This window comes from Hydractinia symbiolongicarpus, chromosome 5 (genome assembly GCF_029227915.1).
Source record: "Hydractinia symbiolongicarpus strain clone_291-10 chromosome 5, HSymV2.1, whole genome shotgun sequence".
Lineage (NCBI taxonomy): Eukaryota > Metazoa > Cnidaria > Hydrozoa > Anthoathecata > Hydractiniidae > Hydractinia > Hydractinia symbiolongicarpus.
In genome coordinates this window covers 26,925,250-26,953,160 of record NC_079879.1, presented here as the reverse complement: position 1 = coordinate 26,953,160, position 27,911 = coordinate 26,925,250, and the positions used below count along the sequence as shown (strand labels likewise).

At 34.9% G+C, this 27,911-nt stretch overlaps 1 protein-coding gene and 1 long non-coding RNA gene across 4 annotated transcripts; one reads left to right on the top strand and one right to left on the bottom strand.

Annotated features, from left to right (window-relative positions):
• Positions 1-440: 440 nt before the first annotated feature.
• LOC130645748 (putative pre-mRNA-splicing factor ATP-dependent RNA helicase PRP1) lies at positions 441-27,911 on the top strand. 3 transcript variants are annotated; one of them, XM_057451837.1, is made up of 14 exons: positions 442-632; positions 21,530-21,752; positions 22,126-22,313; positions 22,815-22,947; positions 23,027-23,272; positions 23,824-24,078; positions 24,396-24,508; positions 24,655-24,800; positions 25,249-25,448; positions 26,172-26,286; positions 26,654-26,844; positions 27,158-27,208; positions 27,399-27,517; positions 27,621-27,911. In XM_057451837.1, the coding sequence occupies exons 1-14, from the start codon at positions 535-537 to the stop codon at positions 27,724-27,726; spliced, it is 2,184 nt and encodes a 727-aa protein (XP_057307820.1). In that variant the 5' UTR covers positions 442-534; the 3' UTR covers positions 27,727-27,911. The 3 variants fall into 3 exon arrangements, 2 of the variants coding, with proteins under 2 accessions (XP_057307821.1, XP_057307820.1); XR_008982733.1 differs by lacking the exon at positions 27,621-27,911 and having other exon boundaries at positions 441-632; positions 27,080-27,208; positions 27,399-27,497; XM_057451838.1 differs by lacking the exons at positions 27,399-27,517; positions 27,621-27,911 and having other exon boundaries at positions 441-632; positions 27,080-27,301.
• LOC130645750 (uncharacterized) lies at positions 16,383-20,552 on the bottom strand. The gene is made up of 2 exons (XR_008982734.1): positions 20,464-20,552; positions 16,383-16,479 (listed from the first exon to the last, which is right to left on the bottom strand). It is a non-coding gene; the product is annotated as an uncharacterized LOC130645750 (long non-coding RNA).

The window sequence follows — 27,911 nt, the reverse complement described above, 5'->3', positions numbered from 1 at the left end:
CAAAGGAAATCCTGTACTTATTTTTGAAAAAAAAAATTTTAATTGTAACGCTCGCATATGTTTATATATGTGTCTCCGTCCTAGCTGCTGAGTGACAACTGTTTGCAACCTTTTCATCCAACAAATACGACAGATTTGTTTTAAAGAGAGGTTGCGTTTGAATAATTTTGTGACAAATTTTGCTTCATTTATATTGGACAAAACCCCAAACTCGTTCCCAGCAGCGGGCCATCCAGCCATAAAAAAGAGACAACAGGCGCTGGGAAGAGGTTGGGAAAATCAGCTATTGTCTGGAAAAAGAACTAAAGAAGGTGTATGCAATTTTCTTCCCCCGCTCTTTTCGAGTCTCAAATTGAGATATAACCCGGGGTTGAAAATGGGATTGCACGAACCGGATTTGTTCCGCTATTATGAGGTTTCGGAAATTCACATCCAGTGGTCTACCAACTGCATGGCGGATGCATGGCCGTCCAGATTATTTGAGGGTTAGTGATTGTGCGCTGTGTTGTGCTGTGTTGAGGTTTTACTGCAGAAATGTCTGATCGAAAACGACGCTTAGATGTGGATGGCTCATCTTCTCATCATAAAAAAAATAGGGAAGAAGAGATGCGAAAGCAAGTGCTTTCCAGCAGGTACTTTATTAAAATTGTTTCTTTTACTTGCATACCTTATTCAAGGAAATAAACAAGGCTCAAATTCAACCATAAAATTAAGATAGATAGATAGCTAGATAAATAGATAGATATGCATATTTTACATGGCTAGCCTCACAAATATTGAGAGATATAGCTACCCTGTCTATCATTTTGAGCTACGCACACCCAATATTCACAGCTGGTTTGAAGCGGACAAAAATGTTACGAAAAAATAATTCGATTTACCCTCTCAGTTAATGCAGGATATGTCAAGAACGAAATAAGATTTTTATATTCTGTAAAGAAAATAATAATCTCAGATAAATTTTCCATATTATTAAAAAAATTTTTGGACTGTCTGAAATTGTCCAAAAGGTCACTTTTGGTCCTAAGATTCTATTTTATCATGCTAGTAGAAAATATCTCAAGTTGTCCATAGCGTATAATCCGCCTACTTCGTGAAAAAAACACATTTAACGTCCTTATATCCATATCGTCAACATATCGGTTATTTCAGACTTTTATTATCGTAGCGCTATCTATTGCGGACTGTTCGGGGGGGATGGCAAGAAAAAAATACATTTATTTGTGGACAAATAAGCCGAATCCCACATGTACTATCATCCAATAATGCCGTGATGGATCCTTCAACTTTGTGAAATTTGAAAAACACGTTTGCTTTCTGATGACTAGCAAAAATATTTTAAAAATTGAAATATTCATTAGAAAACATTCTCGAATCATTGGACCCTCAGAAAAGGTATATATAACATGACCATAATTATAATCAATTAACTGAGATAACAATATATATCAAAAATGACCACCGTCGTGCTTGACTTGAAAATCACAAAAAGGTGTAGCCGGCTGAACTTACCGCCACATTTTTGTCATGCGCGAGTTCCGACACCCCAAAAAGATTAGGTGGTAGTATCAAACCCCCTGAATCCAATTCATTCATTTAAAATGGTAGACAGAGCTGTGGTAAATTGTTGTGGGCTTCGAAAGCAGTGTCACGGAGTTATTGGATTCACGGAGTTGGCGGATCATACGCTAAATAGTTTATTTATTATATACATTAAATATATACAAAGCAATCATTTTTTGTTTCTTTATAAATTGTATAAAATAGCACTCAATCTTGTGATAAAGCCAGCATTAGCTAGGTAGCTATAACCATCTTTGATTTCAACAATTTCATCTTGAGAAAGCCCACCAAAGTTGTAACTAAATATAAAAAAGAAGTATTAAGTTACTTAGCTACAGAACACAATGCAAAACTGTATAGGACCAAAAAATAGTTGCTCTTTACAGAAAAATACAAAATAGAGGACACAAGATTAAAAAAGATAACAATTAGCCACGCTTGAAGTTTTGCAAGCTATAAAACAATTTCTTGATATCAAGGGTGCTCTTAAAGCGAAAAAACAATATTAAAATCCCTGCATAATAAAGTAGTTTACTGTTTTGTCTCTTACGCCGTGGTCTGCCAACCTTTAACTAGCTTAAAAATTGCTAAGACGCTGTTGTCTTGCTTATTTTAACATTTTCGAAAAATTCTGGTTACGAACTTAGGCTTCCAGGGTCGAGCAATCAAGTCCAAAGTAAACACCGACCGTAATTTTTTTGGGATACCCACAAAACATTAAACGCCATCGTTGTGATTTGCTTAGAAGTTTAGATATTCATTTAATTAGACAGAAAAGGGATCACGCTACATCAAATTGCCATGCACCACTTTGGCAACTTTTTCTTCTCTTTATTAGCGCCTAAAGAAGACTTTAAGTTGAAATTTAAGTAGTTTATAGTTTGCGAGACAGACGGTCACAGTACCGGCCGATAAAACCATGTTTCCAGGGCCCCAATACCAATTTTCAAGTCCGTGGCTAGTAGCACGGCGTTGGCACAAGGTTGGAAAGATGGTATACTTTCGCAAAAAAAAATGTTTTTTTAGTTTTGTGTGTTTTGTTCAACGAAATAACTCAAAATCCATAACACATATGTATAACATATTTATATGTTAAAAAAGGAGAAAAGTAGTTCCTTTTAATACTTTTATTTCAGTAAAATTAAAACAATACAAAAAAAGTTTCAATAACTTAAAGGGGCACTGCAGTGAAAAAAAAAATATTTGAAAAAAATGTTATTTTGATTAACTAATACATAAATATGTCAAAATAAACCCTTTACAATCGTTAAAAATCTTTATTTATACCTTAATCTGTAAACATCTTCAATTTTACATAAATTTGCAAGGTCACTTAAAGTTGAGAGGACTAGGTCCGAATAAATAAGCATACGTCACATCGTGCAAAAAGTCTGTGAGCTCAGCAGCACACCTTCTAAAAGTTTGTTTACTTACTGTTTACATTGTTCGTTGATAAGACGTCTTGTAATAATGGCAAAGATTACAACTTAGAAAACATAGAATCGGATAATTCTCTTCATAAAAAAGACTTTACAAAGCTACAGCCACACGATTTCGAACCTCTTGTGTCTCACAAGGGGAGAAATTAATAATGATGCAAAGTGACGAGGTGTCTTTTATTGACTCAAAGTAACGTTATTAGCAAAATATTTTCTTTTTAAAGAAATAAAAAATATATTTAATCGCTTTTTTTAACATTTTTTTGTCAAAAAACTTTATCATTTGCTTCAGTAAAAAAACTTTATTACTTTACAAGCCAATTTATTTTTATTTCACAATTCAGCAATATTTTTCCTCCACATGCGCTTTTTTGCGCACAAATGCAAACAAATTTTATGTAACGTTGAAATTTTCTCCGTGATGGAGGACCATTCAAATGCGTGTCCGAAAGATCGAATAATGTTCGGGTCGTGATAAGTCGGTAAAACTGGGGTATTAATGTTGTATAAATAAAAATCATTCTTATGATTATGGTAGGTCATAAATGCGTTGCAGAAGTTACCGACTTATAAGCTGTTGTTTTGACAAAGCTGTTTTAGAAACTGCATTATCAGCATTACATGCAGCCTTAAACAGTTACAAAGATTGCAAAAAAAGTGTACATTTACCCCCTGAAAATATTTGGCATGTCCTTCCATCAAAAAAGTTCTTTTTTGAAAAACAAAGAATATAAACTTGAGCGCTACGACGCTACGAACACTTTCTGTCTGTGTTTGTATTGGAAATTGGTATAATGTTCTTTTATTTAATATAAAAATGTGCAAAAATGTATTTGGTTGTGTTCTGTGGATATAAGTACAAATAATGGAATGAGAAGAAATGAGAAACTTTGATCGCGTTCACTAGCTGAAATGGCATTTTTACAGTGGCAATATTTTAATATGGAGGTTTATTTCCTGGAGATCTCTTTTAAAAGAACTATCTGTGAAGTGCGCTAACCAAATATAAAAACTTTGATCGCTTGGTAGATCACCTGCACTACGTATTTTGTTTAGCCATTTTTGAGTTCTTTCTTTTTCACAGATGCGATTCTGGGAAAACTTACTTCTCTAATCGATTGGTGCATTGAAACACAGAGCAACTAACCATTTTTTAAAGATTTAAATGTAAATTACATGCAAAAAGCGATTTAATGTAAGCTATAGGTCTTAACATGAACGTTCTCTGCGCTCCCTTAAACTTTCTGCACAACGTGATGTCATTATTTATAATCGGGTCCAGTCCAAAATGAAATTGCGCCTGTATGTTTTTTTATGAGAAAAAAAGTTTCTGGGGGCCTACTGCCAATTTTATTTGAAAAGTTGTCTGAACTCTCCCTTATATATGCGGGCATTTGCAGCTTATCGGCATCCTCTTCATTAGGGTCTGCGCTCTACCAGACAACCCCTTCCAATATCCAACGGCCTAGGGATCGTCTCATAATGTTCGTACGTAGTTCGTATAATTCGTATAAAAAACTTCGTATCGATTTATTAAATCTTTCGTATCATTTTATTTTTAATACGAACTTTTTCGTATCATCAAAATTACAAGTTCGTATAAAGTTCGTATCATTTAAAATAAAGTTCGTATGTAGTTCGTATCATTTTTAAAGAAGTTCGTATAAAAATTTGCTTCTACGAAGTTCGTTTATTATAATTGGACTATTATCTATAGTTTTATATTGAAATTTTTTCAACAATTATAAAGTTCGTTTCGTTATACGAACTTCGTTTATTCTAATTGGATTTATTATCTAAGGTCTTTAAGGATCGTCTCCACGGCATCGTAGAAAGCAAAAACATCTCTGTAGATCGTTTAAAACTCATGAAAACAGGATCGTAGAAAGCGAAAAGATCACTGTGGAACGTTTAAAATTCATGAAAACGGAATCATAGAAAGCGAAAGAATCGCCGTAAATCGTTAAAAATCATGAAAACGGGATCGTAGAAAGCGAAAAGATCGCCGTAGATCGTTTAAAAAATCATGAAAACGGGATCGTAGAAAGCGAAAAGAACGCCGTAGATCGTTTAAAAATCATGAAAACAGGATCATATAAAGCGAAAAGACCGCCGTAGATCGTTTAAAAATCATGAAAACAGGATCGTATAAAGCGAAAAGATCGCCGTAGATCGTTTAAAAATCATGAAAACAGGATCGTATAAAGCGAAAAGACCGCCGTAGATCGTTTAAAAATCATGAAAACAGGATCGTATAAAGCGAAAAGATCGCCGTAGATCGTTTAAAAATCATGAAAACTGGATCGTATAAAGCGAAAAGATCGCCGTAGATCGTTTAAAAATCATGAAAACGGGATCGTATAAAGCGAAAAGATCGCCGTAGATCGTGTAGATTGAACCTATGAATATGCAATTTTACTAGTCTTTTCAAAGAAGTCAACCTCGTATATTTTACTTTTTTTATTTCTGGTTTCGTTTAAAGTGCGTATTATTTCTTTTCGTCTTTAAAAAAAATTGTTTAATTCTTTTGTTTCTGGTTTCGTTATTATGCGCAATCACGCCGGTACTTTTGAAGTTCGTTTCAAGATCGTATAGCAATTTACTTTGTTCAAAGTTCGTATCATTTCATTTTGTACGGTAAAAAAAACTTCGTTTAAGTTCGTATCATATATTAACAAAGTTCGTATAAACTTCGTTTACATTTTTTATTTTAAACGAAGCACTTCGTATGACATTCGTTTCACGAAACGAAGTACTTCGTAGCGTTCGTATAATTATACGAAAAAAACATACGAACATTTTGAGACGATCCCCTACACATTGTGGCATTTCCCCAATTTCCCTTACATGGCTTGGGTTAATCCAGGGCTATTGTAACATTCACTCAGCCATATTGAATCGCCGCCAAAGGGACGAGGGTGTCGATAAGCCACATGCTGAAAATTAGTACTAAATGTTAGTTACCTTGAACAGAAAACAATTTCTCCAGTCAAATAATCCAAGTGAAAACAAACAATTAATTAACTCTCAATAACACCACTATTAATATCATTAACACGACGATTAGCAATTAACAATGTTCTCCAATGTAACCATTAAACAATATCACTGGTATAACTCAAGCTCCTCCACAGCTATGATTTGTTATTACTTTAATTAGTTAATATCTCGTCTAAAGGGAAAAGTATCAATCTCCCTTCTTTTCTTCTTTTCGTTGATTGTAAATTCGTATCAATTGCATTCACAGTATCAGGCCATAGTCTCATGGTTAGCTATCTCCCGAAAATGAATGTCAATCTCAATGTCCCTTTTACAACAATCTATCAACGAGATGTCTATCAACGAAAATCAACGTCTTTTCAATAACAAATTTCTATGAGCAATTATAACATAAATTTGCAATTTGCCCCCTTTTTTTTTTTTTTTTTTTTTTTTTTTTTTTTTTTTTTAACACAAACAATGGTGAAATGTCTATTTTTCACCATCAATGACCGATGTTAAATCCCCTGACTTGAGAACTTCCATCAGGGAAAAAGGAGATGCCCCTTTCTTTGTCAGCACATCGGCTATTTGATGTTTTCCATCGATCCATCGTAGGGTGACTTCATCGTTGTTGATCATCTGCCTTAAGGCATTTATTTCCACTCGGAGTCGTTTGTCTGATACTGTCTTGGTTGAACCAGCACATTCGAAGAGTGATCTACTATCAGTTAAACATACAACTTCAGGTTTTTCGGCTAAAGACTCTTCAATCATTTTAGCCAAGAAGAATGCTGTGTCAGCTCCATCTACAGAAGCTAGTGACTCCGCTGAAAGAGTTGAACGTACTACACGACGAACTTTATTTGAGCTCCAGGAAATTGGTGATGATTTTCCTGAACCATCAGTTAAGAAGGCGATATGACCACCTTGACTTTGACCTCCTTCGAGATTGTTGAAGCTGGCATCAGTGAAAACCTTGATGCTTAGGTTATTCAAGGTAAGTTTTGGCACAGTAATGTGGCAATCTTGAGATTTCAAGAACTTTATCGTCTTATTGATGAGTTTAATATCAGCTAGAGTAGCTGTTGTTACTCTTGATGACACATCGCTTACGGTAAAGCTAATTTCTGGTCTTGACATACATGCCAACCAATTGAGCTTCCCAATTGATTGTCTCATTTTAGATCTTTCAACTTCATTGATTGGTTCATCCTTAGAGCATTTTATTCTCTCCATACTGAGAGTGATTGGCTCTAGCTCATTGATATAATCGGCTTGTTTGATGGTGATTGTTCCATCTTCATTTTGATCGAGGTCAATACCAATATATTTGAAGTGTCGCATATGTTCACTACTGGTCTTGAAGATACTCTTCAACTTTGATACCACATTAACGAAGGTAGAACTTCCTGCCCAAATCACGTCATCAACGAAACATACCAATATTCCGAAAATCAATGTATTTGAAGACCAGATGAATATTCCTTGATCTATTAAGTTAATGAGACAATCAATTGGGAAGCTCAATTGGTTGGCATGTATGTCAAGACCAGAAATTAGCTTTACCGTAAGCGATGTGTCATCAAGAGTAACAACAGCTACTCTAGCTGATATTAAACTCATCAATAAGACGATAAAGTTCTTGAAATCTCAAGATTGCCACATTACTGTGCCAAAACTTTTAGTGGCCCCCAGTGGAAACAATCCACTAACTATAGGTTTTTGTGATTTTCTGGGCTAGCCACTTTAAATATTTATTATTATTATTATCTAGTTCAATAGGCTTTCCACCGAGTTGAATTAATTCACTTCGCAGTTTTAGGTACCAGCTACGACTTGCGTCAGCAAGACCATACACCGTTTTTGACAACTTCCAAAGGTTTTTGGTATTAGCCTCCTTCGGCGGCAGAACAATGACTTCTCTGTCAATCTTCTTTCCTTGAAGGAATGCTGTTTTGATGTCCAGAGAATTCAACATCCAATTTTTGGATGAAATTATCGTCAATGCTAATCTCAATCCTTCCTTAGAGCACGTTGGACTGTCTGTTTTAAAATTTTGGACTTCTTCAAAACCACGTGCCACAAGTCGTGCCTTAACTGAAGGTTGGCCATCAATAATCTTTGGTGTTACAACCCATCGTAGACTCATAGTTTCTTGTCCTTCATTAGGTATCTCGATGTAGACTGAATTGTTAATCCATGACTGTAGTTCTTTTGACTTTGCTGACAGTACTTCACTGCTGTTGGTGATCAGAGTGACTTCTGAAGGGTCATCATTGATTTCAATATCCTTGATGTTTGCAAAGTTTACCGCTCTCTTCATACCAGTTTCTGTTTCTACATTAAACCAGCCATCATGCTTGCCTCCAACTTTCCCTGCTCTTGATATGATTTTAGCCTTTTTCCATTCCCCACCTTTGTCCTTATACTTTAGACAAAGATTCGGTCTTAATTTCGGCTTCTCCCTCGGCAGCATGCTATGTGCTTCAGCAGAAATTGGCTGTGTCTGATGAGCTGGTGCATCATTGTTTAAAGGCTCTGATTTTTCAGACGATTGATCTTCATTTTCTGATTTTTCAGACGAATGATCTTCATTTTCATTGCCAGATCCTGATTCTGATTCTGATTCTTGGAATCTAGGTGGTTGTTCCTCAGTGAAGGTGTTGTCCCCTGCCTCTGTCGTTTTTTCTGATGAACCACAGCCGCCGTCATGTACCAATTTTACATGACAAGGATGGACCCGAACGTAATAGCTTCCATGTTTGATCAAAATTTGTTGGCCGTCCTGACCAAGCACAGTGCCAGGACCTTTCCATTCGTTGCTATCGTTCCGTTTATAGTAAACATTATCACCTGTAAGATATTTGGTTTCTCCTGAAGATCTAATGTTGTGAGATAGTGCCCTTCTGATTCTTTCTGAGTGCTCACTTGCAATAAATGCTTCTCGAGCCTTGTGAAGGGCTTCCAGATTCTCTCTCATTAACTGCGTTGCTGGTTTTCCTGACAAGGCTGGTGGTTTGTCATCCATTAGTGATGGTAGACGTGGATTCGTTCCAATTGCTAACTGATATGGTGTAAAACCGTGTGCATTATGTAGTGAATTCTTTGCATTTACACACCAATAAAGAGCAATATTCAAGCTGCAACTTGTATCATTGAGCACCTTGTCTAGCATGTTGGATAGTGTTTGGTTGTGTCTCTCAACAATACCATTTGACCAAGGGGATTCCGCGGCAGTTGTCTTAATTGTGATGCCAAATTGTTCTGCTAGATTGATGAGTTCTTCGTTAGCAAATTCACCGCCATTGTCGACTAAAAATTTATCACACGAGCCATAAACAGATATCCATGTCTTTAGTATTGCTTCAATAACAGTGGTCGGGTTTTTGTCCTTTATTATTGTTGCAGCAGATAGGCGAGTACAGAGATCGATTAGGTGAAGGATGATTTTCTTGTCGTAGAATTTTAGATCCATCGCAACGGTTTCAAGGAACTTAGATCCCATGGGTAATCCTACTACAGGGCGAGGTGGTGGTCGTCGGTAGATTTGGCATGTTTTACATTCTTTATCAATTCTTTTTACTTCTGATATCAATTCTTTATTGTTGTTCCATGGTGGTCCTGCCTTATTGATCAATGACATGAGTTGATTGAGAGATGGGTGAGCAAACTGTCGGTGAAGTTTTTCAGCGATTACAGTCATGTTGTTGTCTTCCCTTGAGATAAAAACAAAATTGCATTCATAAGGTTTGTCGATTGATGCAATTACTTGACGCGGTCGAGTCAAAGGAATGGTATAATGTCCACTTGAGGTTGTGGCCAAGTGAACAGTTTCTCCCAATGCTTTTGCAGTGTCACTCTGGAAGTCAAGAATCATATCGGCCCTTTTCATAAACGATTTTGATAGTAACAGGGGTAGGACTTTTGGTATCACATCTGTATTTATTTTTACCTTTGTGTTGCCAATGATAGCAGGAATAGATGCTCTTCCACAAGCTTGGACTTGTTCACCGTCTCCGAAGCGATATAAACTTTTGCTATGGTGATGTTTTACTTCCCTCTTTTCTTCATCAGATAGAGAGCTTATGTATTGATCTAACCAAACATCCCCACAAACGGTTTTACTGGCACCGCAATCGAGTAGGCCACAATTCCATGTTTCTGATACTAGATGTTTGAGTTGACCTGGTTTATCGCTTTCGTTGAGAAGGACGATTTCATGAACCATGTATGTATCATTTTGCTTTTTCGGACAGTCTTGTTGCCAATGAAAAACACTTTCGCATATCGCACATCGAGATACACGACCATTCCTGTCAAGTGGGTTTTTAGTAGGTTTTCTTGTGCCATCTGCTTTGGGTCGAGAAGCATGTTTATCTTGGCGTCATGTATTCCCTTTTTTGTTGTATCTTGATGATGATGCAAATCTTTGATTTAGATTACGTTTGGTGTAATATATCCCTTCTTCATCTGATGATGATTGTTGACACTCGTCTGGGTATGCTTCATTAGCATAAAACGATGGTTCTGCTTTGATTTTGATGGAGGACATACTACTGTCTAAGTCACCATCAATTGATTCTTCGGCAAATACTTTTATCAATTTCTGTCTCACATCATCATAAACTAAGTTTGTTATTGTTGCTTTTATGAGTCTTTCATGAGAACTGTCAAGATTAGCAGCCTTTAATAATCTATAGGCTAGCAGGTCATCTGGGTAATTGATGTAAGCCTTTATCTTATAGTACCTCTTTTCAAACTCTGTTAAGAAATCTCGAATCTTCTTCTCTTTTGTTCGTTTATAAGTCTCAAATTTTTCAATTGCATCAAATTTTTCTGTCAGTTTATCCTTTGCATATATCTTATCGAGCCTCTTTAAGATATTCTTAACTCCGTCTTCAGATGATATTTGTTCAGATGGAAGTTCCAATGCAGCTTCCTGTGATTTCCCATCAAGAGTAAGTACAAGGGACGGTCCTTGTTTCTTTTTATCTAGTGTTGTAAGCTCCGTCCAAATTCCAATTAATTTCTTCCAATCCTCATAGTTCTTACTTTGGGATAGCAGAGGAGGAGCTTTATTGTATGACACCGACGTTGCCATTTTTCTCTGCTACCATGAAAATTAGTACTAAATGTTAGTTACCTTGAACAGAAAACAATTTCTCCAGTCAAATAATCCAAGTGAAAACAAACAATTAATTAACTCTCAATAACACCACTATTAATATCATTAACACGACGATTAGCAATTAACAATGTTCTCCAATGTAACCATTAAACAATATCACTGGTATAACTCAAGCTCCTCCACAGCTATGATTTGTTATTACTTTAATTAGTTAATATCTCGTCTAAAGGGAAAAGTATCACATGCCCCATAAAAATTGCGTGCGTTTTTGGGCGAGTTCAGTATTTTAAAGTAAATTCGGTATTTGCCCGAAAAAGCAGCATAGACCCGAACAATGCCCGAAAAAATAAAGATTTACCACAAAAATGCTCAAAGATTCACCACAAACAATTCAAAAAAACTATAAAAATTAAAATAAGAACTTGGCTAGTGCACCGGTACCGGCTCTTTAAGCTCAAAATCGCTCAAAAAACTGGTAAATTTATAAATGGCATGTGTGCAACGATATTTAAGAAATGACATGGTATTTGTTAAAACTGAATGAAGTATTACACCTTTTGGATCTCAACAGTGCAGTTTTTTTGCTAAATAATCAATGTGAATGGCGTATAAGAGGTACTGGTTAAGCTAATAGCGTTCTGAACTTTAAAGTGCCAGGTTTTTTCGTGAAGGACAGTAGACTTAAAGTGATGGTTTTTTTGTAGTTATACAGTACAGTCCAGATGTAAGCGTACGCGTACGCTCAAGTTTCACACCTTTTTCTCGGAGGCGGTAGTTGTTTGTCTTTTGTTCTTATTAATTATCTTGCGAGTCTTGTAAGTCATTAACTTGCGCGTAATAAACAAAAGATTATCGAAGAAAAAATAGCTTATTATAACTGCGCTTAACCATTGTTAAATAGTGTTAACATAACTATTCCCAATAGCATAATTGCAAATGTTATCAACTCTATCAATGTGACACGACGAGCCATTGTTTAATATTTTTATTAAACAAAAGTTTTGCGTGGAAACTAAATAAACTAGCGAGAAGGCATTGTTGGTTGCGCGGGTTAAATAAAGCTTTTAAGTGATAGAAATTATTATATTTTAACAAAGATTGAAACTTTAATTTTGATAGAAATGTTTTTTTAGATCGCATTTTAAAAGTTTAAAAACGAAAAACGGCGATAGAAATGTTTTTTTAGATCGCATTTTAAAACTTTAAAAACGAAAAATGGCGATAGAAATGTTTTTTTACATCGCATTTTAAAAGTTTAAAAATGAAAAACGGCGATAGAAATGTTTTTAAAGATCGCATTTTAAAAGTTTAAAAACGAAAAACAGCGATAGAAATGTTTTTTTTAGATCACATTTTAAAAGTTTAAAAACGAAAAACGGCGATAGAAATGATTTTTTAGATCGCATTTTAAAAGTTTAAAAACGAAAAGCAGCGATAGAAATGATTTTTTAGAAAGTTAAAGAACAAAGAACGGCGATAGGAAAGCTTCGTTAGATAGTGTTTTAAGTATTTAAAATGTTACCAACCCTATCAAGGTGACACGGCGAGCCATTGTTTGACAGTTTTATAAAATAAAAGATTTGCGCGAAAACTAAATAGACAGCGAGATGCATTGTTTAAATCTTTTAAGAGATAGAGCTGTTGCGCGCTAGAAAAAACAAAGACAATGTTTTTAACAATAAAATGTAGCGTGATACCATAAAACGTCAAAAGTTATATTTTTAGATTTTTTCTTTCTTCGGTATTAAAATTTAATTTGTTTTCGAAATCTTATCGCGAAGGAAAAAGTCCCGAACGTAGGGTTTTTCCGTTTGCGTTGCTAAACGTTGCTTTTTATAAAAAGAACTTTTAAAAGTTTCGCATGTTAAAAAATATGTTTTGACGATAAAGAAATATTACCTAAAAGTTTTAAAAGTAGCATTAGTTTTTTTTTAAATATTTAAAACATTGGATTTGCTGTTTTTTAAAAGAGCTTGTGTTTTTTAAATATATCGAGATTAAAATCGCGTTACTATAATTAGTTTTGTTGTTAAAAAAAATAAAAATTCAATGGCCTTCGCGTTTAATTTTTTCTTGCGCAGAGTATTGGTTATAAACAATGTTTCTTGCTATGCTTGTGTTTTTAACACGAAGCAATTATTTTCGCGCAATTTGAAAGGAACTCGCTATCCTATTGTTTTTTTTATTGAAAGCAATTATTTTTGCAAGTTGAGCATACGCGTACGCTTACATCTGTACTGTACTGTACTTAGAGAACCGGGTTTTCGTAAAAGTTACAGTGCTGGGTTTTTTTGTAAGATACTCATTAGGCTTAGAGTGCCGGTTTTTTGTAGGAGACAAGGTTACCCTAAAGCGCTGGTTTTTTCGTAAGAGACAGTGGCTTTAGGTTGCCAGGTTTTTTCGTGAGACTTATTAGAATTAAAGCACCGTTTTTTTTAAGAAATACTTAGAGTGCTGGGTTTTTTCGTGCGATTCAATAGACTTAAAGCACCAGGTTTTTTCAGATCTTACAGTGCTGGTTAAACGTTTTTTTAAAGAAGACAAGTAATCAGTAACTTAGGAAATAACAGTGGATATTGAAGTAATATTTGATCAAAAGTGCAATGGGAAGAGAACATTCTAAAATTAAAATTATAAAAACTTAAATATATATTTATTCACTTGTCATGCCATATTTCCAAATACTGCTTTTGCACACTGTATCTGCAAAAAACAAAATAGCATGACCAAAGAGAGGCATAACTCCTGCCAGGATTTATGAAATTCTTCACAAGAATCTTACCTTTAGACCACGAGTTTCAAACATATTCAAAAACATTTAGTGCAATAGCCCTAATTAATAAATTCTGTGATGCGTTATTTATAACGGTCATAAACCCTACCTCAAAACATCCAAAGTTATGTAATGGCAGCATGAGTATGAAAGGAACCCTCTTAACTCACTACCAGACTGACTAAAAACAGGGAAATATGCCTCTTGTTCTTTTAATTAAACTTGAGGAAATTATACAAAATACCTTTTACTGCAGATGGACACCTTCTAATTGTTAAAAGCAAAGGTTAACCAAGAAAAATCTAACAATTTGAATAGGTAGATGTGCATTGAATAAGGCATATTTGCCTCACTGACAGGGTGGTTGTGATCCTCTATAAATGAATTTACTTGCAAGTGTTTTTCATCCTTAGACGCTCTTACAGTTATGGTAAAGGGGCATCCTTGTTGCATAGTTCTATGGAAAACTTTACAAAATAAAAGAGCTGTCAATTTAGGAGAATCTTCTCACAAAAAAGCATAAATAAAAAACTCTTAATGAAGTTCGCAATCCTGACACATGAGATTTGAACGACCTTCCTCCATAAACACATGCATACTTTAACTCGTAATATTTCAAATCAGGATTTAATTCTTTTTTAACCCTTTCTTGTGCTGCTTTTATGGTTCTACAATCCCTTATCCACAATCCAGTAAAATTTCTTTGCTTATACAAGCTAATTTTCTGTTGTAGTTCTTTGAATGAAGAATACAACTGACCTTCCGCAATAAGAGCCATTTTAGAAAGAGCGCACATGAGGAAATGCACGCCTTCTAGTATGGTGGTCCAGATGAATCACGTCACCTAAAAGTTTACTGGTTCTTTAGTTAAAGAGCCAATACTGGTTCTTTAGCCATGCCGTTAAAATAAACTTACTATGTGGTAGCGAAGTTCCTAAAATAACTGTTTTTGATGGTTTTTGATAAGATTTACTTGACAAATAACTTATATGTAAACTTTATTAACTTCTTTTTCTCCAAGCGCCTTTTTTTAACTGTTGTCCAGAGTTGCATTTCAGAAATGCTCAGGGCGTGTTCGTGAAAGTATGGCCGGTTTCGAAGGACAACCACCAAATTAATTCAAAAAGTCGCCCGAACTTGCCCTTATGCGGAGTTTGCGGCTTATCAGCACCCTTTTCCAAGGGAAATACAACCCCGGTCTCCTGTTCAAAGTGCAAGAGTTATAATCACTAAGCTGCGGCGCCATCTTAATGCAAGCCTGCAATAATTTGTAACTTTAAGCCATTAAAGCAACAAACATAAATATGTTTATTTTTTAAAATCAGTTCTTTGACAAACATTTTCTCTTTTTTTCTTTAAAATGTTTGGAGTGTTAGTCTGTCTTATCATCAGGGATAACGACAAACTAGGCTATGATAGATAGTCTATAAAAGGCTATTTAAACAATTTACCTCTCCTAATTAGGCTATCATCATGGTTTTTGCTGTCAATCGCTGTTCCTTTGCACATCCACAACTATTTTATTAAGCTGAAAACATTCTATTAAACCTACTCTCAATGATATATTTTTTTTATTGGCAATCTCAGAAGATATATATAGCATTTAGTTCGTTTTGAAACGCATGCACTGTGCTGCAAAACTTTTGTTTTTTGGCCACGGTTACATCTGGAACACTGTTTTTAGTGGACGTAAACGGTACTGTTCTGACCCAACTACGGACCCCAACCTACATTTTAATGAGGACTGGCCCGTCTTCAGATTGGACGACCTGTCAAAATATGGGTTAGTGTGTTCGCAGTTGGGATGGCCCATCTATTGAAGGGCCCGGGCCATCCTTGTACAAGTGTATGCAAATTAGTCTTATATTGGCACAACTCAACTGTACACATTTTAAAAAAGTGTAATAAAAGATTGGACAGGCCTTACTATTGACAAACAATTCCCATGCTTTTAAAAGACTGTCATAAGATGGGACAGGCCTAGCTATTGAGAAAGGACATTTTTGCTTTTAAAAGGCTGTTATAGGATGGCACAAGCCTCTCATGCTTTAAAAAAAAATGTGTCAAAGATGGGACAGGCCCAATTCTTGAAACTTGACATTTTTTAGAGACAGCCACAACATGGGTCAGTCTGAAGACTCCAAGACTAACATGGGCAATACACTATTTTAAATTAAAAAAAAATTAAGACAGGACTGGCTTAACTGTAGACAAATGCAGTGTCTATAGGAAAGGACTAAATGGGACAAAAAATTTATAGAGGAGAATAAATCATGAATCTAAATATAATCTATTACAAATATAGCTAAAGTAATAATGAATACAAATATCATGTCCTAAGTTCTGCTTTTCTCAAAAATCGGACAAACACAAAAACTGACAAATAAATTTGATAAATGGGGATTAGTAACACAGGCAGTAGAGCGTTTGACTCATGTCCAAGTGGTTGTGAGTTTGATATCCACATAAGTCTGTCGTCTATCTTTAAATATATTACAAAATATTTCAATCGTGGCTGCCCCAACCAAAGCCATCCTGCCTCTCAAACGTAATGGGTCAAGTTGCAATAATTCCATTGAAGATTATCTTGAAACCTAAAAATGAATAGCTTATAAAATAGCTAACTAGCTGTATATATATATAACATTACATTACACTGAGCTAAATGTTATATCTTAATATCTGAGTCATAATAATTTAGCTTATCATTATACACCCAACAATCCAGTTAAAAACATTGCTAAGTAGTGTTGTTTTTGATGCCCACAACAAACTTGAAATGCACGACTGGATTTAATCTCAGCTGGCTATACAGAAGATTACACCATAGAAAGTTGCAGCAGTTCTTTTTTGCCATTTTATTGGAGTTGTTTATGTTGCATACAAGGTCTCGATGTAAGCAAATACCTTTTAACGCCATGTCACCAGTTGGTCCTGGCTTCTCAATTGACAGGGCAGCATGTCAAAAGATGGGCCACTTTGTCAAAAGATGAGCCCACAACTCTAAAGATGTTACAACCCGTCTATAGGTGGGCCATGTTCTAAGTTTTGTCAGAATAGTACTGTAGAATGAGAATTAGCACCGAAGGTTCATCATCATCATCTTTCTCGGCTTAACGTCTGTTTTCCATGCTATCATGGGTTGGACGGGGTATATTAATGACCCTCTTCCAATCTGATCTAGACTGTGTTAGATCTAAACTCAACTTCCTCTGTATCAAGTCTGTCCATATAACCTCCTGCCAAGTCTTTCTCGGTCTGCCTCTGGACTTTGCCTCAGGAACTATCAAGTCTCTGCACTTTCTTACCCAATTACCCTCCTTCATTCTTTCCAAGTGCCCCAGCCAATTCAATCTTCTTATCTGGATAACATCTTAAATTCTACGGATAGCTTGTTTCTTAGCTCATCTGAACTCTTTCTGTCTCTCAGACTGGCGTTACACATCCATCTAACCATTCTCATATCATTCCTTTAAAAACCGTCAAGATCTTCCTGCTTCACTGCCCATGTCTCACTACCGTACAACATAACACTTCTTACACAGGCCTCATACAACCTACCTTTTACCTCAATTGACAAGACTCTGCTAGTCAACAAAGGAAGTAACTCTCTGAACTTTTTCCAAGCAGAACCTATCCTGCAAGTAACACTTCTTCCAACACCCCTTTCACTGCCCAACATATCACCTAAGTAACAGAAGGTCTCAACTATCTCTAACGAGCCACTGTTGTACATTATTAAAGCTGGAAATACTTCATTCTCTATAATCTCACCTTTGCAACGCTTGCATACAAACTGAATGTCAGCTCTTAACCTTCCACCAATACTACTGCACTTCTTACGTACCCAATGCTCGCAAGTCTGACAAAAAATTGAGTTACTACCAACCCCTTTCCTGCAAACTCCACAAGGCCATTTTCCAACTACAAGATCACACTTAATGCTACTAATCATGACTTTAGACTTTGCTGTGTTCACCCTTAGCCCTTTCTCTTCTAGTCCTTTCTTCCACTTCTCAAACTTTTCAACTAATTCTTCCATCGAATCTGCTATGAGAACCAAATCATCTACATACAATAACTCCCATGGACAACCTGTTCTGAACTCCATCGACAGTGCTTCTAAGACTAGAACAAACAACAAAGCACTAAGTACAGAACCCTGCACTAAATTCATCACTAAGTGAATTGTTAACCCTGACACGACTTCTAGCATTGCTGTACATAGATAGTACCATCGTAACTAGCCACTCATCCACACCTAATTTTCTCATAGCCCACCAAATAACTTTACGTGGCCCTCTATCAAAAGCTTTCTCTAAATCTACAAAGGCAAAATAGAGATTCTTTCTCTTTCCTAAATACTTTTCCGGAAGCTGTCTGAGTAAAAATATTGCATCTGTAGTGCCACGCCCTGGAACAAAATCAAAATGTATGCTATCTATATCAATTTTTTCTCTAAGTAACTTATCAATCACTCTTTCAATAACTTTCATTACTTGATCAACCAACTTCAAACCTCTATAGTTACCTCTTTCTAATGCATCACCCTTGCCCTTGAGACAATTTACCATTACACTTGACTGCCACTCACTTGGAATAGCACCATCCTTTATGATTTAATTAGCAAGACTTGTAATAAGCTCAACTCCAATATATCCAGATGCTTTTACCATCTCTGCAACAATACCTGATACTCCTGCAGCCTTGCCAATCTTCAATTTCCTAATAGCCTCCACTACCCATTCTGTCTTGATCTGCATAGGTGGCCCTTCTACAACATCATCATCAGACAAATTATCCTCATCCCAATCAAACTCAGTGTTAAGCAACCTCTCATAATATTTCTTCCAAGCTACCCTTTTCTCCTCCTCTGTGCTAGCCAAAACACTTTCATCATTATATATACACTTCTCACCTACAATATCTTGATTAGTCTTCTTCATTTGCTTTGCTATCTTGAATACCTCATTGCGCTGGTCTTCCCTTCTTAACACATCTGCAAATCTGTTTCTCTCTGCTTCTGATTTTGCCTTATACACTGCTGTATGAGCACGACGCTTAGCTTCTAAGTAAATATTTTTACTACCACCTGACTTCCACTCTTTCCAAAGTTTCTTCTTTTCCTTTATACACTGGGCAACCTCATTATTCCACCACCAGGTCTGTCTATGTCTAGCCGGTCCTTTCGTCCACCCACAGGTATCATCAGAAGCTTCTAGAAGACAATTCTTCAAAGTAGTCCAAGTACTTTCAACATTGTCACTATTACATTGACCATTGTGGGCTAACTGCTGAACTTTTGCACTAAATTGTCTTGCTACAATCTCTTCCTTCAGTTTCCAGACTTTACGACGGGACCTGTACTTTCCCTTGGCTTTAACACTCTTCAAGATGATATTACAAACCAGCAACCTATGCTGGGAAACACTCTTCCCCCGATATAACTTTCACGTCCTTCACCACTTTCTTGTCTGACTTTCTAACCAGGAAGTAATCTATCTGTATCTTACAGCCACCTGACTCGTATGTTATCAGCCTACTCTGTCTCTTACTGAATGATATGTTGCAAACTACCATGTCCTTTGCCATTCCAAACTCAAGCAATCTCTCCCCTTCCTTTATTTCTGCTCCCAAATCCATAGCCTCCATGCACGCAGTTTGTCTGGTCAACTGTTCTGACGGTCATTAATAAAGAGTTTTCGCATTGTTTTACAGCTGGATGCCCTTCCTAGCGCCAACCGTTCACACACTGGACTGGGTGTTTCTTTAAGTGACACCATCACTATGTGGCATTTCTTGGGACTTCCACAATCGCCCCTTTAAACTAAGGTATGGTGGAGGAACTCCTCTCTTGTCCCTTAAAGAGACCCTTCACCCAAGGTTGTTTGAAAAATATCAAAATAAGCACTGTATAAGGTCAATAGTTTCATGCCAAATTTTTACAATCTTTTGTGCAATGTTTTGTTAAAAGAAAAAGTATAGAATAAAATGTTGAGAAAGATAATATTTGTTTTAAACTGTTCTTAAAAAATATTTAAAAACATGCATAAAAAACTGCATGTAACAATATTTCGTATGCAGTTTATTCTATTTTTTCATGCATATATATATAATTAACAAGCTGTTAAATTTTATTATTATATGAAAGGGATTTTAACAGTGAAACTCCAGAAAAATTATTGTATTGCTTTATTGCAAAGCTTTTGTTAAATCACTCACAATATAGCTCTCACAAAGATCAGAAAAGTAATCAGGATAAACAGAAAAAAGTTTTGTATAGCTCATACGTGGAAGCTTACATTCGAACTGTACTGTAGTATCTAACCAATATAAAAGAATCACCAGATTTACAGGATTAAAAATGTAAAAAATGTCCAGACTTAAATGAGTCCACACAATAATGCAGTATTCTCCCTTAGTCTGACACATGAGTTTTTGAAATTTCCAAGCTTGAGGAAGGACAATTAAAATAAGTCTGGTTGCTTTGAGCATTTTGTTACATATAATAAACAATTTAAAAAACCCAAGTCAGTTAAGGTGGCAGTAACCCTTTTAAAAATTCTCGAACTATATACCTATATTTCTTCTGTTATAGCACAATTGTCATGATTTTATGGCTAAAATACTATTATCTTTCACCAAAAATATTCAGCCTCAACAATTCCTCTTTAAAATAAAATTCATAAATAATTAATTAGTTCTGCCGAATATAGTTCAAGTCTATGAGCTTGCGAAATTGCACAGAAAGAAATGACGTAATTATTAAAGAGAAACGTTAATAACAACAAAGATGGTGCATCATGTAGAAATTTAGGACAATCTTCATTATGCTACACTGCACGAGCTTTAACTTTCGATAACATTTTCATTTTACTTTAAAATTTTCAGACATGCTTGGTGAACCATGCAGCCATGATACCGTGTGCAGAAATCCTTTTATTCAGAATATTTTTCTTTTAACAGCTTTCAATGCAGCAGGGGATGCTAACAAAGAATCTTTTAACAAAAACAAAATGTTATTTTTAAAAAAATAAGAATGAACAAAAAAAATCCGCACACCATTTTAACAGGGTTAACCTAAGAAACATTTAAAAACAGAAGCTGATAAAAAATAATGAGATTGTAAAGAGTTGGAGCTCGTACAAGCCAATTTTTCTTGTTTATGATACATTTTTAAATAGAAATTTCTGCTGACTCAGCAATTTTAGTGTTAAGTTAAAATCATTTTATTATGTATTAAGGCCTATATTTCTAGGAAATTGTATAAAAATTGTATAAATAAAATACTGAGTAAATAATTCAGCTATTTGAACAGCTAGAAAGGGTTACTGCCACCTTAAATGTACATTTTAGTCAAGAAAATAATCGTTGAAAATGTAAATTGAGCATGTTAAGTGAAATGAATTAGCAACACAATTTAGATTCTTACCTTAATAGTTAGCATACATTTTGTCATGCATAAGATGCAAAGAGATATTTGCTGAATTTATAGAATGAAAATATTAAGTTTAAAAGTGTTGTAAAACTTTAGTCCTAATTCAAAAGAAATATATTATATTTAATTATTTAATGTTATTGTTGTGATCTTTATTTCCATTTATTACATCATTTGTGTCATGATACATATTTTTTCTTTTTTAGTTTTGCTATCCAACAGAACCAGCTTGTTGTTACTGGCCTAAAAGAGCATGTGCCAAAATTAAATCCATTTACACAAAGACCTTTTAGTGATAGATTCCAAGCCATATTAAAAAAACGTTTACAATTGCCTGTATGGGAATACCGTGATGAATTCATAAAAATGACAACTGAAAATCAGTGTGTAGTACTTGTTGGGGAAACTGGGAGTGGTAAAACAACACAGGTTTGTGTATCTTCTGTCAAGTATCCAATTTTTTTATGATCACTGTATGTAAGTACTATATACACATGTAATGTTTTCATTTAAACAACCATGGAAAAACATTATCACGAATGCAAAAAATTAAAACTTTGTCAATATATTATATATGTAGCTTAAATAAGGTAATCAACAGAATTATTGGAACAATAACATAAAAAAAGCTTGTACCAAATTTTATTACAAAGCTACAATAATATTAAGAATGCTATATGTTGTTATTGAGCATATTTGCTCATTATTGACAATGGCAAAAAGCCAATTTAAACTTACCACCATACATTTTTGCTGATTAACATTGTTGTTTTATGTTCCTTTACATGTATTTTTTTTTCAGATCCCTCAGTGGAGTTTAGATTTGGTTTTGTTAGGCAGACGTAAACATGTATGTTGTACACAACCTCGTCGAGTTGCTGCCATGAGTGTAGCCCAACGTGTTGCAGATGAAATGGATGTGGTTCTTGGACAAGAAGTTGGGTATTCCATTCGTTTTGAAGACTGCTCAAGTGCTAGAACTGCGTTAAAGTAAAGAGTTTTTTAATTTTCGTTTTAATTTAATGCAAGTTAAATGTGCTTTTACAAATGTTTTTTGCTTGCAGTAGCAATTCAAGGTGTAATCCAAGCTTTCACAGTTTAACTGAGAAAGCTTGATCTTTTTACAGTTGTTTTCCAAGTAAATATATTTCAAAATAAATTCAAATGAGTTTCTTTATTCATTAGGTGAAAATACTGTTTTCTTTAAATTAGTAAATACAAAATAATAGGGAGAGTTTCCAAAATAGTGATGATCACAAAGGAGGAAAAATCGTTTTCACAACATTTGAAAAAAATATATATTTTTTATTTTTTTTATTGTACAAAATCTAAGACAGTAAAAAGGAAAAAAATGTTTTGCAATATATTGAACCTGCAGCATAGTTTTGGATGTGGTTTCTTTACTTCGTACTTTATTAGAAAATACCTTTTGAAGGTAATGCTTGCCACCTGCTGTTGAAGGATCTATGGTATTAAGCATGATAATTTTAGATACATGACAGATGGTATGTTACTAAGAGAAGCTATGACTGATCCTCTACTCGATCGTTATGGAGTTATAATTCTGGATGAAGCTCATGAAAGGACTCTAGCTACTGATATCTTAATGGGTTTGATAAAAGAGGTAATCTAGAGATAGAGAGAAGCATTTTAAACTGATTGCTATAATATGAGCATTATTTTTCATCATTTTTAATTTTTAGGTTGTTAAACAAAGACCAGATTTAAAAGTCATTGTTATGTCGGCTACGTTAGATGCAGGAAAGTTTCAAGGTTATTTTGACGATGCACCATTACTTACTGTTCCTGGCCGTACATTTCCTGTGGAAATATTCTACACACCAGAACCTGAACGAGATTATTTAGAAGCAGCAATTCGAACAGTTGTTCAAATACATCTTTGTGAGGAAGTGGAGGGGGATGTCTTGTTGTTTTTAACTGGACAAGAGGTAGTACCATTATGTTAATATGCACCGGAATGCTATGTACTTCCTTTATTAACCACCCTCCCTCGTAAATGTCAAATCTGTAATATTGAGTGCCCTCTTTATTTTAAAAATATTTTTCTGCTTTTTCGAATAGGCCCCCAAAAATTTTGTCAGGGTTATAGCAATATTTTATGTACGGTAATAAAAGGAAGAGAAAAGTATGATCTGGTCAAGTTCTAAGCAAAAGTAAAATTGCTATTTATCTGATTCAAATTATGATGAAGATGAGGACATTGAACGTTGATATTATTTGGATCATTCTAAACTAGAATATTTTGCGAGTGCTTTCTCTAAAATATTAACTAAACATTTGAGTAAGATTTCAACCAGCATGTTTAAAACTGCTCAGTTGCAAACGACAGCTTTTCTTAGGCTGATACCTACCGTTAGTTTGTGGGATAGACAGCCTTTCCCCGAACTTAAACTTTTCAAAGAAGTACACCCTCCATCATTCTGAGCATTGATGTGTCAACCTTAGTCAAGTTCACATTTTTTTTTTAAATTGTCTTTAGGAAATTGATGAAGCATGTAAGCGTATTAAAAGAGAAATTGACAATCTTGGTCCTGAAGTGGGTGATATGAAAATTATACCACTATATTCAACATTGCCACCTAATTTGCAACAACGTATTTTCGAAGCCGCTCCTCCAAATAAGCCGAATGGTGGTATTGGAAGAAAAGTCGTTGTGTCGACCAACATTGCAGAAACATCATTGACTATAGATGGTGTTGTTTTTGTGATTGATCCTGGCTTTTCGAAACAGAAAGTGAGTCCATTTGTATGTATTTTTTTACTAAAAAATAGCCATGAAGAATATTAGTCATTTTTCATAGTTTTTTTAATATTCTTGTATTTTTTTCCACGTATACAGATAATAAATGATAATGATAAATTTAATAAATGATAATGATAAATTTAATAAATGATAATGATAAATTCAGGGGGAAATATTTAAATTAATTTAAATTATGGCACTCAACAAGAATATGCAACAATGGTTTTATTTAACTTCTTTTGCTTTAACTAACGGATTGTCGAAAACTTTAATTCCTGCGTAATTGGCTACTCATTTCTCGTTTACAGGTATACAATCCAAGAATTCGAGTCGAATCTCTTTTAGTGAGTGCTATATCAAAAGCAAGTGCACAACAGAGAGCAGGACGTGCTGGAAGGACTAAACCTGGCAAGTGTTTCAGGTAAGTAAGGCATGTAGAGTAAGAGAAATAACAACAAGTCATGAAACATCCTTCAAATTGGAGTTAATTTGGACCAGTTTCAAATCTTAAGTGAGTTGCCATTATATTTACCATTATTATCATCAAATGTATTTCCTTGTTGATAGATTATACACTGAAAAAGCTTACAAATCTGAAATGCAAAGCAACACATATCCAGAAATATTGAGATCGAATCTTGGTTCGGTTGTGTTGCAGTTAAAAAAGCTTGGAATTGATGATCTTGTTCATTTTGATTTTATGGATCCACCAGGTACACAGTGACCTAAAGGCAGCTTTACATTGAAGGCTTTATTGGCTGTAGCTGCCAGCGTTTAACGTCTGTGAATGTGCGTTAGTTCTTTTTGGCCGCGACGCCTTTATTTTGATAGTTTTTTTAAAATTGAGACGTCAACTTTCAAGCCTTCACAGATGAACAACTTTTTAACAAACAATAAGAATTTAGACGACACTGACATTTTTAATGTAATGAAGAAGTTTGGACATTTTGAACGCAGACGTGGAAATGGTAGGAGATGCAGCCATAAAGCTTTCATGAAAAGCAAACTTTAATACTTTTATAATTTTTTCTTTGTATTTAATTCTTGTATACATAATTGTAGTTCTTGTGTCGTTAAATACAGCATCAGTATAACTTCCATATGACGGATGTAATACTTGTTTGGTAAACGAAAATCTGCAAATCATGAACTCTTTTTCAGCACCTGAAACTCTGATGAGAGCATTAGAACTTTTGAATTACTTAAATGCACTTGATGATGATGGCGATTTAACTGAGCTGGGCTCCATGATGGCGGAGTTTCCACTAGATCCACAACTGGCCAAAATGGTTATAGCTAGCACTGATTTCAATTGTTCAAATGAAGCGCTCTCCATCGTGGCCATGCTGTCTGTTCAACAGGTCAGTAGTATTGTTTCTATATTCATACATGGTCCAGAGTTCCCAGAAAGACCGGGAATTTTTTTTAAAGAGGCATGGAAAATACCAGTTATCATTTTTTGAAATATTCTGCAAGATCCAGAGTTTAACATTTGTTTAAAGAATTTTTTATTGACATTTATGATGTACTACTACTCACCATATCTCGTAAGAATTTTATGTAGATGAGGACAGGGGGCAAACATCGGCTGGCTGCTAAATTGAAAGGAAACGTTATTGTTTTTTCTTCTATAAAAGATAATATTGATTATCCTGGATAATCCTGAGAATAGAATTCAAGTCCTGGGAAAGTCCTTAAACTAACGAAACAATTGTACTGAAGAAAAGATTACAGATACCTTGTTTTTAAGTACTTTTGTTTATGACGTCAAAACGCTTTATTGTCTCAGAAAGTTAAAATATGATTTTCAGGAGTGGTTTTCCATGTAAATTTTAATAATAATGGTATCCCAATCTATAAGCTAACTTTTTAAACTGACAAAACTAAGTTAGCCTCTGAGATAAATTTTTAACTATTTCATTGTAGTTGATTGAACTTTCTTTTTATCTTGACTGCACATTTTGAATTCAAAATTCTTTTCGCAATCGCGCTTCAATGTATTTATTATGCTATCTATATTTACAACATAAAATTGGATATTGTTATTGAGCCTAGCTGTTATATCAAACGTTGATTTTCTTCAGGTTTTCATGCGGCCAAACGATGCGAAGAAAGCGGCCGATGAATCAAAGATGAAGTTCGCTCATATTGATGGTGATCATCTCACATTACTCAATGTCTACCATGCTTTTAAACAGAGTAAGCTTCTTTGCCTGTAGTGAAAAAAATATTTAAATGATTTGGCACTAAGTTAGATAAACTTTTTTATAAGTTTAAGATAAAAGGCATCTAAGTCCTAATAGATTTACTAGGAAGTGCTATTAGATTCCTAGAAGTAAGACCAATTTATCAGGTAGTATGGTAACCTATGCATAAGGAACATTTAGTATCATTATTAATTTTTCTAGGCATACATGGTACTTACTACTTACTCCATACCATCCCCTTCAGTGCCTAGTATAAGTACTGTTACCAGAATGTCAGCAAATTTATGTAACCCTTGTGTTTACCGTTTTTCAATGGGGTAAAGAAACTCTGTGTTAAGAGTTGTATAAAAATGTTTTAGATCATGAAGATACACAATGGTGTTATGACAACTTCTTGAATTTGCGATCTTTAAAATCCGCTGATAATGTTCGACAGCAGTTAGCTCGCATTATGGATCGATTTAATCTGAAACGAACCAGCACAGATTTTAATAGCAGAGAGTATTACATAAATATTCGCAAATCCTTAGTGACTGGTTTCTTCATGCAAGTAAGTTGCTTCTTTTGTTTGTCATTTGAAAAGTGTTTTTCAAGGCATTGTGCGGACATGTCTCATTCTCTTTTTACTGTGTCATGAGTCAAGGTTCCAAACTGAAAACATCTGCGTGCTGACAAAGAATTTTTCTCTTTAAAGTAGTGAGGTAGAATTGGGAAACTGGGGAATTCTTTTGGGGCATGTCACACAAAGCGCTTGTGTGAAGAGGCCTTTTGGTCTTCCCTTTAAGGCGATTACCTTTCCAATTGCTTGTTCTGTGTCATGATTGAAACTAACTGCTCACCAATCTACTTCATTGAATTGCAAGATTGCACATTTGGAGAGGACTGGACACTATCTGACTGTAAAAGACAATCAGGTATGTGTTTTTATCCAATCTAACAAACTGTGTTTAAGTTTGCATACAGCAAAAAAAATTTATTCCTTCCTTCATAACTCTTTTGCTTTCGCATTCTACGTACTTTTTCACATTTTTCTGTTATAATAGTTTTTATTGTTTGTTCTATTATTTTGATAACTTAATAATTTTTCCATTATAATGAGCACAGGTGGTCCAACTGCATCCTTCGACTTGTCTTGACCACAAACCTGAATGGGTACTCTACAATGAGTTTGTGTTAACAACAAAGAATTATATACGAACATGTACAGATGTCAAAGCTGAATGGTATGTAGCTCACAATATTATGGAGTGGTGTTAAACATATGTAGAGGAAGTAAACAAAACATTTTCATGTAAGCAAATCTTTACTTTCATTTCTTTACTTAAGGTTGGTTCGCACTGCTCCAAATTATTACGACATGAACAACTTTCCTAACTGCGAAGCTAAGAGAGTGCTCGAAAGAATAATCGAACGAATGAAAAAAGGAAAATAGACACTCGAACGACCCGATTCGAATGGGTTCAAACTTTCTCGAACTGTATGGAGTTGTGGTCAACGATAATTTGATTGGAGTTGTCACTGCGGCGTTTTGGAGTACATGAAATCCTCGCATAAAAACAATGAGTTTTAAATGTATTGTTTGATATACTTTTTCAGCACTGCTAATATTTCTTTTCA

Excerpts from the sequence above, each read along its gene's own strand:
- LOC130645748 (XM_057451837.1), top strand. The coding sequence starts at position 535 with ATGTCTGATCGAAAACGACGCTTAGATGTGGATGGCTCATCTTCTCAT. Across the intron at positions 24,509-24,654 it reads AAACCTGGCAAGTGTTTCAG|ATTATACACTGAAAAAGCTT; the intron begins GTAAGTAAGGCA and ends CCTTGTTGATAG. Across the intron at positions 25,449-26,171 it reads CCATGCTGTCTGTTCAACAG|GTTTTCATGCGGCCAAACGA; the intron begins GTCAGTAGTATT and ends GATTTTCTTCAG.